This window comes from Dermacentor variabilis, chromosome 10 (genome assembly GCF_050947875.1).
Source record: "Dermacentor variabilis isolate Ectoservices chromosome 10, ASM5094787v1, whole genome shotgun sequence".
NCBI classification, from domain to species: domain Eukaryota; kingdom Metazoa; phylum Arthropoda; class Arachnida; order Ixodida; family Ixodidae; genus Dermacentor; species Dermacentor variabilis.
In genome coordinates, this window is record NC_134577.1 from 82,492,368 (window position 1) to 82,508,951 (window position 16,584).

The following is a 16,584-nucleotide window of genomic DNA, read 5'->3' on the forward strand; positions in this document are numbered from 1 at the left end:
GGGTGCGTAAAATGCAGAGCAAATAAGATGTCTTCAAAAAATATTGCAAATCGAGTCGGACGTTCTCAAATACGAATAAAGTGGAGATGCATACAGAAGCAAATATTTTCGAATAGGAGCTATTTCTATCAACTGATAGCAAGCTCAGTGGTATGAGGCCGGAACGTTGTCACAATTGCGATTCTCAACAACTCGTAAGTCAACCTCAACTGTCCTGACATACTCTCAGCCCGGGCACGACGCCTCAGTGTTGTGTTTCGCTGCTTTAAAGAGTTTATTTTGGTTTGTATGAGGGACACCTGCATCTCGGCATCAGCCAACACTTTGTTTATTGAGCTCAGCAGACCTACGAAGCGACAAAGAGGCAAGACCTTAGCGTTTCATCGTGGGAGGCCTAGGCCCAGCCCACATAACTGCTGGTTCTCATTAAAGTTCACTCTCTCTATATCTCTCAACTCCTTCAAAACGGCGGCAGCACACTTCCTTTCCCGTTCATTCCTCAATGCGTAGGTCCTTTTTGTTCTTGTCCTCCTTCTGCTGCTCGTTCGCCCCACAGACCACTTGAAGCCCCTTCTTGGTCAGTTGCACAGTCCACGTCCGATTTTTCGAACTCCCTAGGGGCCGCAAAAACGTCAGAAAAATCGGCCAGTTGGAAAAAATAAATGCATGTCGTTTACTGCCCTTACGGGCTCAAACCGCCACAGGCACATTCGAAAACGCTGTGAAGGCCTGCCGGTACACGTATTAGGCATATCGGTGCTCGTACTGTGACAGGAAATACCGGGTGCACGCGTGTATAATTAAGCAATACATACTGTGTCCAATGGCAATAGCCCCTTCCCGCGCATGTTATGCTTCACTGCAGTACTTTTGCGTAAGCTTCACCAAGGAACATTTGTGTACGGAGGCAAAGCTAACTTTCGGTAACCGGCACTATGCAACGCACCTTGCTTTCCAAGCTTCTAAGCCAATCGCGAGGACCACAAAGGCGGGGTCCGTGCCATTGCTAACAGCAGCGACTTCTTTCAATAAAAAAACACGGCCTCCAACGGCAAGAAGCTTCATAGCGAACGTCGAAGCATCTAGGCCTAGCGTTGCCGCCGTTGTGGCTACGGCTGCCAGCGGATCTGCGTGCGAGAGCGCCGGTTCGAGGCGGCAAAGTAATCAAAATGGCAGAGGTGGTGGCTTTGATTAACGCCGTTTCGGACCTGCGGTCACGGAAAAACCTCCGGGAAATCGGACGGCGAAGAGTTCTTAAGTTTGAAATTTCAGACGTTCTGGTACATTGACTCTACGGGGTACGTGGTGGTGCCGCGAAGCCGTCCAAATTATCGAGAATCCGGAAAGTCGGTCGTTGACTGTACATTGGCAACTCCTCCAGCCGACGACGACAGGGCGTCAAAGACGATTCATTACGATTCCGGAGCCAGCATTACCTTGACTTTCGACCCTTTCAATAAATTACTGCTAATTTCCCTGATAGAAGCACAAATTCCCTGCGTTTTCCCCGAGTTTTTCCAGACTACTCAAAATCCCTGAGAATTCCCGGTTTTCCCGGTTGGTAGACACCCTGGGGATGTAAAAAAACAAGTGCAATTCACTACACGTTTTTGATTTCTTTTTGTTTTGCAACTCATCTGCTACTTCTTGTTAACATAGCCACAACAGTGGCTATGGCATACAGTTCTTGAGCACAAGGTCGCAGGCTCGATACCAAACTTTGGCAGCAGCATTCCAATTAGAGCAGGACACAGAAATGCCTCTGCACAAAGCTTTGACTGCAGATCAAAGAAACTAGGGTGGTTGAATAATCTACTGAATTCCACTATGGCATCTCTCGTAGCATCTGTGTTGTTTTGAGGTGTTCGTTTCAATCAATCCCATTAGATGATTAGGGCAGAATGCAGACATGCCTCTGTACATAGCTTTGGCTGCAGATTAAAGAAACTTAGGTGGTTGAATAATCTACTGAATTCCATTATGACATATCTCATAGCATCTCTGTTGTTTTGAAGTGCTCGGTTCAGTCGATCCCATAGCATTTGCTTATGCAGGCCATAGTGTGCACGTTTGACTTTGAGAGCTCCAATAACTCAACGTAACAACAAAACGTGCAAAACACAAACTTGATCGTTATAATGGTATGTTGGTGTTACTAAGCTAATTTCGTACACTTTGAATCTGCAACATTGAAACTATTGTGATAAGTGGTCAGCATAGTAGTGCACATGTATATTGATGCTTGGAAGTTAAAATGATATAGGTTTACCACTAGTTTATTAGTGGACAGTTCTTTCCAAAAAAATTCTTTGAAATCTCGTTTATATTAAAGGAAATTGCCTCGGGAAGTTAATTTCTACAACAAAATATTTTGGGTGCATCTAGTGCGAGCATACTTTTCAGCTACCAAATGCTGCCTCTGCCAGGCATTTACAGCCTTGACTTTTTATTGGCCCTGCTGTAGATTCCTTCATCCTTGATCGCGCTGCACTTTGGTATTGTCGCAGCCTCCAGGATCAGCACATCAGAGAGCCCGATCTTCAGGCCATAGTATTGGCACTCTGATGTCACTCACCTTGTGGTGAGTGACATCATATCACCCCTGTCGGCAAATGGCACCACCAGAAGCACTGCCAAGACTGCTAAAGAAATCTGACCAATAGCTGTTATGCTTACTGGGGTATCGCAGTAGGCATGGAAAGTTTAAAGATTACATTATGTTGAAAGTACAGGTTAGTCCTTTTCATCTATTGAGTAAAGCTGCAAGCCCCTTGGCTGTATGTATTCAAGCAATATTTGGCTTAGCTATTTACGAAATTACCTGGTGCCCAGTAGCTATGGCGCTCCACTACTGAGCACAAGGTTGAGAATTTGTTGCCTTGCTGTGGCTCGGCATTTTGACGGGGGCAAAATGCAAAAATGCTTGCGCACTTACAATTAGGTGCACATTTCATATTTCATGTGGACCACTGCAAAGTAGCAGCATTCAATCATGATTCTCCCACGGCCATAGCTGACAATAGTCTCTCTTAGCACACACTGGTACTATTTGCAGTTCTTGTGATACTTGCCATTTAGTCTGGTCTGCGCACGGTCACAGAGCCTTCCACCAATTGTTGCACCCCGGTGGAACAGGCAGAAGATCTATGCCTTGAGCCTATGGTTGTGGTCTACGTTTGTGACTGGTTCCAAGTTTCAAGACGTGGGATGACAGACACACTCACACTTCCGTGAAAATAAATTTGTATTTAATTTTAAAACAAATATCAGAGAAAAAATTAAGTTGGGCTCCTGAGCACTACATGTACACAGCACAAATGTCTGTTACAGCACCACTCTGAACACTTGGAAAACACTGCATTGCATTCTAAACAGGTGCAAGTGCTGGAATTTTATTAATATTCTCAACACATTAGGAATAAATTAACAAGCATACTCCACTAGAACAGAGGCTGGTCGTTTATACAAATCATTGCCATTGCCTCGAACCTTGAAAATTTTCACCTATGCATCTCAGCAACTACAACGGATCAGCTCGATATGCCACCCTTTGTTTTTGCATCTATTTGAATACAGGCAGCCTCAATTGCTGCTGTACAATATGGTCTGGCAACCAGTCCCTAAAAACCTCCCTTGATGTTTCGTTTCCTTAGAGTGACGTCATTTAGCTTTTAAATCATAACTTGATGTAGCGCGCAAACAATGAATCATCGGATATAATGGACTAAATTTTACATGCTTCTCCTGATATTAGCATGCAACAAATATGGTAACGAATATTGGTTATAACAGTGAGTTTCAGTTCATACGTAAATCTTGTGCCACTTGCAAAATGTTAGGTTACTGGAAATGTAAATGTGAACGAGTGGGTTGAGGGTGCCACCTAGTGGTACCAAGGTGAAACAGAGCCATTGTCACTGTAAATGACCATATTCTACTCAGCTACTGGGGTCGACAGTGACTAGATCGTGTTAACACGAATTCTTTATTCTTTTACGAGCTCAAGCAGGCAACACGGCAATGTGCCCGATGCGGCGCGGCTGAACGAAGTGCGACAAGATGACACTACTAGCATTGATGATGCAGTTCGCATCTCTGGTAACGCGGTGTTCCATGAAAGTTAATATGTTTACCATGGAGGAAGGAAAAATAAGGAGGGAACGTTACGTCATGCACCCAGCCTTGGCAAGCAAACGCTCCGTGAAGCCACAGTGGTGCCCCAACACGTGACCTCTTGCGTCGAGATCAGGGAGCAAGAACCGAGATTTGCCGAGACATTTGGTTCCCACCAGTTATGCCAGTAGTTTTTATTCAGTGTGTGCTTGTTCAGCTGCCCTCCTGTAGCTCTGCCTGCAGAGCGGGAACAGTAAAACCAACCGTGCATCTTGATGTGCCATCACCTGTTGGGCCACCTGGCCTCCATGAGTTTTGGCTTCAATCGCATTGCGGTATGCTTCCTCATATCTTTTTCCATCCTCCATGATGTTTACAGACAAGCTAAAGCTCTAACGAAAATATTTTCATGTCAGATGCGACTTAGTTATAACTATGTACATACTTACTATCCACTTGAAATTTTTTAGCTTACGGATGCTTATGGGTGGCAGAGTAATTGGATAACGTTGAGGTAATAAAAATGCATTTAGTATTAGGTTAAGCTTTCTTTTTATAGATGCAAAAAGTGCTTGCACAGATATCCTTGAACAAGGCCTCATAAAGTCGGTATCCTAAAAAAAAAGGCAGTGTACACACACATTGAGCAACTACATGTATGTGACAACGCTTTAGAAAAGGCAATGCACATTGAGTGAGTATACCTGTACACACCTGTAATTATCAAGCGACTAAGTGGCATTATGGAAGACTGTAAAAAGCATATTGCACGGTGATAAAAACTGCAGCAGAACCCACGTCACGATGACTGTCGATGGTAATGCGCAATGTCGACAGTAGCACTAGGTGGCGCCGAGTGTTCTTAGGGACGCGTGAAAGAGGAGTCTCGTCTGCTGCAGTACACACCTCATATGTAACTTAATTTGGCGGTGGCAATATTTTCTGTCGCTATATTGATTCGATGCTAATGCATTATCGTTGTCAGTCATCGCGAGATTGATTTTACCGCAATTGTTTTTCGTCATATACTGGCTCCACAGATGGACGGCAATATTGTAGCGATGCCTTCCGCTCGATTCTTGCCACTTAACATCAACAGTCTATGGCTGGCTGATCCCAATGCTGATGTGGGCGGAGCATTGCTCTGACCACTGACAAGGCACAAAAGTAAATAGAATCTGAAAAGGCAGTGCTGCACAAAATTGCAGTTCCAGTGCTCCATTTAAAAATGTCACATCATGGCAATGCTTTGTCAAGAAAAAAAATAGTGTTTTAATGCAACGAGAAAGCACACTAGTATGTTACCAAAGGGCAAGAACAATTCCTAAGGCAATGTTAAAAAGTGGCAGTGGGACATAAAAACCCGGTCACAAAACAGCATAAACACAATACATTATACCACCTGTATAGCCTTTGTATAGAAAAGGCCTTTTAAAAGCAGGGGTATGATAAATAATGAGGTAATGCTACAACGTATGCTTCACTAATGACTGTCTTCCTGTATTTCAATCTGGAGTACATTCAACAATGTAACACAAACAGATGCAACAAGTGTGCACGTCAAGTGAACGTGTGGAAACAGGAATCCATTTGTACAATTCCCAACAATGTGTGCATTTTTCACGGAATCCCACACGCAGGCAACCTTGTTGAAGAACCCTTAGCTCACGCACATGCTAGAGCACACTTAAGAAACTGAAATGTAAACACCTTTAACGTCTCACGAATGTGAAAATTGCATGCAGTCTTGAGTTCTCAAGTCTCTTCTGCTGGTGGGTTGTGACCTATAAAAACAAAATGACTAATTCCTTTATCACAGCTCATCAAATGGTGCCTTGCCTGATCACACAATGTTGGCTACTTGAGCAAAAAGTACTCAGCGCTGCGCAGACGCCAGGCTCCTAGAGCCCCACCTTGCCGGGCCAGCCTGGCCACTCTTTCCTAGAAACCTGTGAAGGTCTCCACAGTCAATAGCCTGTGGCAGCCAGCGCTGGAGGAGCAGCTCTTCAAGGAACCAAATCTGCCAGTCTCGGCCCATCGCCGTCACCACAATGTAGTTGTTGTCGAAGTCATCCTGCCGCTGTATTTGGACGTCCTGAACACCCGTCCAGCGCATAAGAAGCTGTCGTACCTGGAGGTGCAAGGAAAAGAAAGAAATTACGAAAATTGGTGGACGCAAAGCTTATTCGATGCAGATGCTTGTTGTTGATGCTAAATGTGTTGGATGTTATGCGACGTCACATTAATGAAGATATCGTCATCGGGCTATTTATGCTCAGTGCAGAATGAAGGCCTCTCCCACTGACCTGCAATTACCCATCTTGAGCCAGGTGACGCCGTTTGATGCCTGCAGATTTCCCACTGTCATCATGCCGCCTAATCCTCTGTTGTTCTCAACTGTGCTTCTCTTCTTTTAGCACCCATTTCGTAACTAACCCTTTGAGGGTCAATGACAAATATATGGCGCTGCGAACAAGTCCAAAAATGGTCGATGCCGTATATTTACGGCACCGTCTGTACGTTTAAAAAGTGCGCCAATTCCCAAACTTTTTCTTTTCTATCATGTGCTGCCACTATGTGGGAATACAGGGCATTTCTTTTGCGCCTCCCTCTCTCAGTTTTCGTTGCATGGTTTTAGAGCTAGTTTGCTCTCGCGCATTGGCACACGCACGAGCGGGCAGCGGTTTGGGTTTTGTTTCGTGGGCGCTTTCGGCTTCTTTCGCTTGCAAAACTGATGGCTATCTCGTTACTAATTGCTCAAAGGGCTACCGCTTGTTTCTCGCTCATTTAGTGCTCACGAGGGTGCATATAGGAAGGATGCCACCGTGCATGTGTTTCCGTTGCTTTTTTTTTTTGTACACTCGCGAAAACTGATTGCCTCTGGTTGGTGATTAGATGAAGATTTGCGGAAATTTGTCAAACGTTTAGCTTTTTTTGACAGGCACGCAACCAAGCAGTTTTCTCGAGTGCACGCATCTATGCAGTTCGATTATGCTATGGACGTAAATATTAGTGTAAGAGCAGGAACAGGCGAGAGCTGCAAAATATTCTCGTGTGCGCATATTCAAAGCCTTTAACTATGTGTATAACAATGCATCAAATTTTTAATTCCTAGAAGTTTATTTTCTTTTTTTCTTGTTATTCATGAATGAAGAGTCCATGTATACCAATGCAAAATATATTTTTCTCACTTTCCGGTCACCCTAGAAAAATTACGGTAAATTTTTTTTTAGAAATAAGTCCCCCAAGAAGAACTGGAATCTGGAATAAAAAAATCGACCCTGGGCAGTCGCATAGGACAAAAAATATCGGTCCGCAACGGGCTAACAGACCGCCGGTATCTGCCCAATGCATTGCATGGCCTGCCAGGCTCCATGCATGTGCAAACATTGCTTATGACGCACAAATGACTTCTTTATTCGTTGAAAACATTTGGTGACCACCGTAGCTTCACATTTAATGATCAACTGCAGCTCCCAACTGAGATGGTAATGTACTTTAAGGTTTCACTGGACTATACGAATACCATCTGCAACATACCAACCAGCACCACTAAGAAAATGTTTTTTGCTTAAACTCCACGCTGATGTTAATACATTAGCATGCATTAACCTTTCTTCCCTCTTCATGCCTCAACTGTGTGAAAGACTGCCTACTTTATCTACTAGGCAAGACGCTCAGCACAGAGCAAGAAGCTAGGTCATGCTACGCCTTTGTACGTAATGTACAAATGTGGATGTAACGCACAATAATTTGCTGGGATAAAAAATATTGTCTAATTCTGTACACTTTTTTTTTTTTACAACAGAACGTGAGAGCTAGAAGGTTAAGCAGACCTTATTGGCATTCATATAATTATGGTGTCACCAAGAGTTAAAAGTGATTCGAGAATATGTAGCTAACCAAGTGGGCCACATTCTTTAGTCAGGAATAGTAATTTTTGGAGGTCATCATTCATGATGGCTGTGAAAACAATCCCCAGACATGTTTCAAAAACCAGACAGAATGACTGGTGGAAAAATAGAGAGGTTTTCTGCTGACTGCCGCGTCACCTATCAGCAACAAAACCAACTGTAAAGTGTCACTTTTTGAGCACAGTAACAAAAGGTGTTGCTAGTAAAGCAAACTAAAGAGTAGTTTCGATCAATAGTTGTTTCTGGCAGTTTGCCACTGAGTGTCACCTCAGTTCACTTCTCGCATTGTTCTGTGCTAACTTAGAAATTAAATCCATCACTTATGAAATAAGATCATGGTTGTTCAGAGAAAATTGTCATTTACCCGTGAGTAGCATGAAACTACAAATAAAACCCATATCAGTATCTGGGTTTCTCAGAAAGAAAGTGTTGCAGTTAAGATATTTGTCTTGGTTTAGGGAATGAAGCCACACAATTTTTTTCTTTTCATGAAGCTTTTTTCACCTTGTGGATTTCTGCAGAATCGATTTGTTGTATTCCGGATCTCTGCACTACAGGATGATTAATTAGACGCTGCTCTGGCAGCTTCCTGGTAGAGCTCAGATGGTATGTGAACGGTAAACTTTCTGTGGCAATCAAGGGAAAGCTCTGAAGGAAATGTGCACACAAGCAAGAGCGCACTTCAAGATAGCTCCACTTTCTCAACCATGTTAATTTAAGTTGGGGAAGAGAAAATGAACATCTCATTCAATATAGCGAAATTGAGGCTAAATACACTACGGAGTGTTAAACTAAGAGTCCACCTAGTGCACTGTCCATTTCGGCCGCTGCTGATTGGATGCAGCTGTTTGAGCGAGGAAGATACGAGTGGCCCCAGCCAATTAGCATCGGCCGAAATGGACAGTCCACTAAGTGGACTCCTACAGAATACCTCCCTAGCACAGACCGAATAGCGCATACACAGTGCTCCAAATCCAGGTCAAATACTTTCTGCGAACAGTAGTACCTACCCAGTCCTGCATCTACAGTGACCCATGTCTGCGTGAAACAAGTTCATTGAAGAGCGGCACGTATGTACACATTGGCACATACAGTCAAAATCCTCAATGACAAAATGCCGCGAAATTTTCGTAACAACGAAATGTTTTCGCATCTCCGGCGAATGCTCATATGATTCAATGCATTTCGTGCTTCTCGGCAACATTAAAATGTCACTGTATTACACCCTCGCATCAACGAAATTCGCCGGAACACAACACCACATATTACCTACTCGCGCAAGGCTAGCAGGCTCCAAAATGTGCTCAAATGATATTGCTTTGCACTAAAATTGCGCAAAATACTACCACATTACACTTGCGTGGGTGCCACCATTTTTGTTTACAAAAGTAACCAAGTGGCGGAAGGCGGCACATCCAAGCAGCGATCATCAGCGCCTCTTGCGGCACCTTCCGTCAAAACTGACACTGACGGACCACGCTACTCATGCTGCCCACGCGGATCTGCCAACATGATCGCTTGTTCATGCTTGTTTTGAAACGAACAAATGGCGCAAGTTTTGCTGTGTGGTTTCAGACCAATCTTAACTTTAGATGGTCGGATACGCCCTGCCATTCGTCGTAAAGGAGAAAAGCTCTACGCTGCCGGGCACGTTCACAGCGTGAAAGAAACCGCCGGTGTGACTGTGCTGGCGAAGTAAACGAGAAGAAAGGGGATTAACCGAGGGGCCCGATCTTTTTATTAGTCATATCATAAGAACTGAATCATGAGATGTGCCACTTCCACCAAGGAAAACGCAACTGCAGCTTATCTCTAGCCTGAGTACACTCAACTATCATATTATGCTTTGATCAAGCAGCTCAATTGAGTGTGCAGGCATGGCTGAGCTTATTAAGCGTTAGGCATAGGTACAGAAGGGAAAATCAGACATCCACCTGTTCGTAGCAATTGCTAAGAGGGAAAACCAAACGGGTTCCTGGAAAGAAAAGCCTCAAAGTTGAAGAAAAATTCGTCCTGGTCTGGGACTCGAATCCAGGACCGCCATCTTTCCGGGGCAGCCGCTCTAGCATCTGAGCTAACCAGGCGGCTAGCAAATGGCAGGGCGAAGTCGACAACACGAAGCAAAGGCAAGAGTTTGACGCAATAGTTCCGTGGAAACCCGCAAGGTGGAGAAAAGTAATTAAAGAAGGGAAAATCAGACACCCACCCGTTCGTAGCAATTGCTACTAACGAAACCGTAGGTGTTCTTATCCAACCATTTGAGTTACTGTAGACCCGTGCCGTAGACAAAACGTGTCCTTCCGTGGTACTGTTTTGACACACTTGCAAAGCCTCATTGGCCAGGGATGATAGGCGCCATATCTTTTAGAGTTACTAAAAGGCTCTTTTAAACAACTTGCACAAAAATTTTATTAGACTGCCATGTTCTGACAGGCAACCACAGTACTTTGTTTACAACTGCCGAGGCACTGGCACGACCAAGCTTGGGCCGCTCCGGCCGCCAAGACTCGGGTGACCGTATCCGGCAACCTGAACCCAAGCAGAGCCACACAGCGTGAAGTGCTGAGCGACTCATGCAAGCCAGAGCACCTGCGGCCACCACACAGTACGCCTCGCATACAGCAAAATAAATAGCTCTAAAAGATATGGAGAATTTGCAAAAATATGTAAGCCGGCTGCCCGGCAAGACTCTTTCTTAACCAAAAACTTAATTCAGTCTACTGACTACAATACTTTCTAGTGCGATCATCCAGGAAGGACGTTAGGATGGATAGTTGGGCGTGTTGGTTAAGCATGATCTAAAGTGAAGGCGCTAAAACGACGGTGGACGAAGAAAGAACGCACAGAAAGGAAGCGCGAGCACAAAACCATGGCCGGCCAGGAAATCTGTAGAGTCGGAGAGCAGGCAGCCCTGCATGGCCGTTACAGCCTTTGACGCTGCAGTACCGCCGTCCCTACACTTTTCTTCCTGGGCTGTATTCGATGTCTTGCACATTTGCCATCGTAAAAAAAGCGGTATGAGAATGTTTACCCGCAGGACGGTGGCGCACGTGGTTCAGAAGTTTCGAATCACAAGCGGTCATAACAACAACACGTGCACCACTACGCTGTCGACTGAAGTTCGATCAGTACCAGAGTTGCGTTTTCGACGCTACAGGTGGCGCGGCCGTTGCCGGGAAGCTCCACTGTCAGGAGCATGATACGATGGTTTTAACACGATAGTGCTAAGTAGGCCGTGTCGCAGAAAATCCAGCGTCGGCATCCCACGTTCGACGTCGGACGTCACATCGGCAAAAATGTTCGACCCACACATACCCAGGCCCTTCATGTAATGTAAGGAATTCACTGAACAGAATTTCTCAAGCTAAATAGGTGGGAAAATCGTAAACTACGGCTTACACAAACCTACAGACATGATAGCTCTCGAATGGTAATTTGAATATAGATAAAACATAATTCTGTTATGCAGAAAATCAAACTAACCCCTTTTCCAGCGTTTCTACAATGCATAGACTGGAGACGGCATCCGACATTTGTACACGCCAGCGTGTACATATCTCGGAGTCCACAGAGCAGCGCGCCTGCTTCCTTGAAACAGTTCCAGATGGTGCTCACCTCCGCCGCATCGCCGCACAACAAAGAATGTCAAGCAGAAAGTCAGAGAGGCTAAAATAATCTCATAGGTGGCGGCAATGGAAAAGAAACCTGCCATAAGTAACTACTTAAGAGGAAGAAACGAAATTAGGAAAGAAACAATTTATGATAACTCAAATAGAAGCTCATTACTTTTTCGAAGCGAGCTCAGGATGCCTTAATTAGAACACGCACTTACAAAGCGAAATATAAGAACGAAGAAGAAGCATGTGCTTGCTGCGGTAAAGCTAGGGAACATGTTTTATTAGAATGTGAAGATATCTGCCCAGCGGTCGATTTAGGCACTACTAGACTCCTTGAACCCCTTGGGTTCAGCCAGAGCAGGGGGAAGTAAACATGTCCACAATAGAGATTAGTAAGAGGCGATTGGAAGATTGTTGGAAGTATGGAAACGTACAAAAGCAAAGTTCTCAATAGGGGGTCAGAAAATTCGGTCATGGGAATTCATCGCGCATTTTTTTCTTTTTCTTTTTCTTTTTGAACCTAGGTGGGACATCAGGCAGTATAATAGGAAGAGCTTGGTGGCGCAACCCACTACCCCTTTCCAAAGGGGACGCTCATAACATCCATCCATCTATCCATTGCCAAACACATGCGAAACGACAAACGGAAGCATACAAAAACTAAGTTCACAATAGGGGTTCAGAAGCTTTGGTTATGGGAATTCATCATGTTTCTTTCCTTTCTCTTCTTCTTTTTTGACGTAGGTAGGATATTAGGCAATAAAATAAGGGCTTGGTGGCGTAACCCACCACCCCGTTAAAAAGGGGATGCTCAAAACATCCATCCATCCATCACGGCCATTGCAAGAGGCCACGTTTCTACCAGAAAGCCCGCCTTCGTGCATATTGTTAGCTGCGAGCGTTTCACTGTAAACATTACGGTTACATACGCTGCAGTTGCCAGGAAGCGTGAGAAAGAGTCTGGGATCTTCGAATGCTATCGCGTTCCGCTCTTAAAGGCGAAGCTTAATGTGTCCTCCAAATTTATTACACACTAGTGCAGTGTGTAGTGCAAAAAAATGCAGCAAAAACAAAGAAATCCATGTACCACCGACGTAGAATTGTTTATAGCCCTTGAGATGGCGGACGCAGCATGGAGTGCCACGTATCAGGCCGTAATTGAGCGATCGTCTGGGAATACGCATTCCTTGCTTCAAGAACTCTGCTTTTGGTGGCACCCGACAGGCATTGCTTGCAGATTCGTCACTGGACATAGATATGCACTAAGGGGCCACAATCTCGATGCGACTTCCTTTGGGTATACACGATACGATCACTTTCGCACTCAGCACCGGATGCGTCGGTGCCTACGGCCAATAGAGTGTGGTGGAGAAATGCTGCTGCATGCGTGGAGCGCTGTCCCTCTGTGTCCGGTGCCGAATTATGCAACCTGTCACAGAAGTGATCGTATCTCCGAAAGCAATTGACCAAGAATACTGCCCCATGGCAGTGCTGCCACTGCTGATCGACACATGCGGCGGACTTTGTGCTGTCGGCAATGTGGTTCTATATCCTCAAGCTAGCTTGCCAATGTAGGCTAACGAAATTCGAATATTGAAGTTTTGTCCTGCGATGCATTGCCTATCTGTGCTGCTTCATTTCGCAACAATGAAATTCTCGGAAACGCAAAACTTTTCACGTTCCCCGCTGATTTCATAATTGCGAGGTTCAACTGCACTCGTTGACCCAAGTTGGGGCGTTATAGCTATTCCAAACTTTTTTATTCCAATTCTGCAATGAGCCCTCTGTGATTCGTCAAAAACTTTTTTGGACCACCCTCATTTCTCCTGTCTGTCACGCAACACCACGATAACCGTGGTAGCTCCCCATCTGATATGACTTGTACACACTGATTATGCATGATTGGACTGAACAAAAGAAAAAGTTATTTCTCATTTGACGCCTTTTCGCCATTAGCCCTCCGCTATTGGTCAAAAGTTTTCGGGCTGCACCCACTTCACCCACCTGTTATGCAACGTCACAAAACTGCAATAACTTGACCGCGTCAAAGCGTCGTGTACGCATTAAAGATGAATTACTATGCCGAACAAAACAATTTTTTCTCGATAGCTGCAGGTTGCCCCGTTCCGAAAGGAATAAAAGATGGCTGCCGCCAATCGCTGAGGCACTGGCTATTTGCACCTGCCGGAGAGGCTGGGTTTATTTGCATATAATAAAATTTTCTGCGCGACCGTGTAACGTTTTCGAGCACTTTCAGCATGTTTACAACCTAGTTCTGCCAAATCTTCCTTGCTGAGGATTCGTTTTAGCGGCATTCTTAAGCTTCCGTTGCACGCCCCCACGATTTTCAGCCAGCCACCGCAAGCTAAGTAAGGGAAAGCGGACCAATCGCAGGCACCGGCATCACCCTTTTCCTCCAGTTATCTATTTTCAGTGTGCTGGCTCAGCCCAATCGAAACCCTCTCCACTTGAGCGTGCTCCTCGCCTCCTGGAAGCCAATTACAAACGAAAAACGACTCAACGTAGGCAATGTTATTCATTTTGAAAGCAAAGAAAAGTGATCTATAAACTAAGAGGGCATTTGATTGGGCTGTTGAAGCAACGGTGCGGGTCACCACCGCTTGTGTCGGCGGTTACGCAAATTTGACGTCAGGAGACTGAATAAAAACATATCGGAATAGTTTTACGTTATAGGGCCCTTGGTCTGACGGCTGGTTTCGAACCCCATTACCTCAGCACAGCAGCCCAACCACAGACTATCCAGTGACCCAGGCAAGCAGGAAAATGGTTAGATACAAACAGAGACATAGATAGGTACTTAGCCCCCAGAAAGCGTATGAAGTATCCAAAGAATGCTAACGCATTAATACAGCTGAAATGCATCTTCTCACCGCATCCAACTTGTCCTTCAGCATCTGATCCATCACCGGATTGGCTATCTGGATCCGGACTGGGTCTCGCTCAATAACCTCTTGGTGCGGCTCGTGATACGCAGGGTCACAGGGCAGCGAGATGTGGCATGGGTCCAGTGACACTGCCAGAGAACTATAGGCCCGCAATGCCACCATTGGCAACCTGTGGGTCTGGCACTCGTAGCCACCACCTGCACACACACCGACACGGCATAGTTCCCGCGGCAGTTGGTGCTGCTCAAGACACCACCGCAGGAAGGCGATCACGAGAGTTCCGACGCTGGGGTCCTCGCAAGTGTCCGCCTCAGAGTTGTTCGTGTCTGATGGCTGGTGCAGAGGAAACACCAGGGAACGAGAGACCTCTAGGTCTTGCTGATCACCATCACCGTGTCCATTCTGGTATCTAGGCTCCTCTGTTTGGTCTTCAGACTCATCCAGGAAAAGAAGCTCCAGGCAGCCATTCACTACTTGCCAAGCTTGTTGAGGAGCAGTCTGCGCGGGGAGTTGTTCTTGATGCACACATTGTTCTCCCGATGCCTCTTGAGCCGTCGATTCAGTGATGTTCGGTACAGCTTCCACCGGCAGCATCATTGCATGCCGCCTCCTCGTGATGATCTTACCCACTGGTGCAAGCTTTTTGCTTCCCAGAAACTCTGTGTAGATGTCGAGCAGACAGTTGGAACACAGCCCAGGCTTGGTTGGAGCACCTGGTTCAGGCTTACCAAGAAGTGTTTCCTCTTTAAGCCACTTCTCAATGATTTGGAAAGCACTCTTGAATGAATCACAACCCGCATCAAGACCGTCGTCTTCTGCAAGGTCACTGTGGTTCTTGACAAGCTGGTCAATCTTCCAGTACAGGATGTTTGGGCACCACACCCTGGCCTCCACAGCTGAGCTGCGCAAAACTTCTACCAGAACTTCGGCGATGCACCAAGGAAAGCTGAAGAAGGTGCTCTCCACGTTGGGCTCGTAAGTCACCATGTACCAGGCCGAGGCCCTGCGAAGCTTCCGCTTGCGCCGCTCCTCTGCATCAGTGATGCAGTCGTCATTCATTTCTTTCAGGACATCAGAATAGAAGACATCGCGTGTCGTCTCAGTCAAAAACTTTGTCATCTTCTCAACAAGGTCCTCCATGTTTAGCTTGTCTGATTGGGCACAGTGGTAGGTGTCAAATGTGTTGACCATGCAGGCCATCACCTCGCCCTCCGACCCAATTCCATACTGGCTCAGTATGCGGCGAATGTTTGCATTGTAATCTGTCAGGGCTTGCATCGCTGACTCTCGGTAATCCTCCCACCCTGGCACAGCGAGCGCTTGGCACCGGCTTGGATCGACGTGCCGGTGGCCGAGCCTGCCGACGGCAGCTTCCAGGGAACGACAGGTTCGATACAGGGCCCCGAGCGCCCGGTCCGACCGGTATGTAGTCTTGTGGCTGCCTTTCTCCATGAAGTCTGGGTAAAACGCGGGGCGTTCATCACGCCGTAGAAAGGCTGTCTGACCATTCTTGGCAAAGTCGAGACAGATGCTGATCTTCTCTGCGATGGCAAGGCACCTTGGCGAGTGAATTCCCTCTTGCTCCTGGTCAGCCCATGCCAGGTGTGCATTGGACAGGATCCCGATGGAGTCGTTCTTGATGTAATTGCAGATGAACTTGATCATATCATCAATCTGCAATGAAGACCGAAGAGATGTCTGAGTGTGTTAGAGGCTATTGCAGTGTTCAGCGATGGCTTAAAAAAAATCATGGGGTTTTACGTGCCAAAACCACTTTCCGATTATGAGGCACGCCGTAGTGGAGGACTCTGGAAACTTTGACCACCTGGAGTTCTTTAACGTGCACCTATAAGTACATGGGGGCGATGGCTTCTGTGTTACTTTACAACAAAAACAGTACAAAATGCAAGGCAACCTACATACAGTCTTGTAGTGACAGTAAAGAACCAGAAACACTGCTAAAAGTGAGTTGAAGGGGCCCTGAACCACCTTTTATTGAAGAAGAGAAATGCATTGTATTAATATAGGCTGTTT

The 16,584-nt window shown here is 45.8% G+C and overlaps 1 protein-coding gene across 1 annotated transcript in view; it reads right to left on the reverse strand.

The window, feature by feature from the left end:
- Positions 1-5,356: 5,356 nt before the first annotated feature.
- LOC142560733 (uncharacterized) overlaps positions 5,357-16,584 on the reverse strand; it is a 68,686-nt gene continuing 57,458 nt past the window's right edge. The window contains exons 13-14 of the mRNA XM_075673029.1: positions 14,536-16,224; positions 5,357-6,244 (exon numbers count right to left, since the gene is read on the reverse strand). Coding sequence (XP_075529144.1) covers positions 5,990-6,244; positions 14,536-16,224 — 1,944 coding nt within the window. The 3' untranslated portion in view covers positions 5,357-5,989. The remainder of the gene's footprint in view (positions 6,245-14,535; positions 16,225-16,584) is intronic.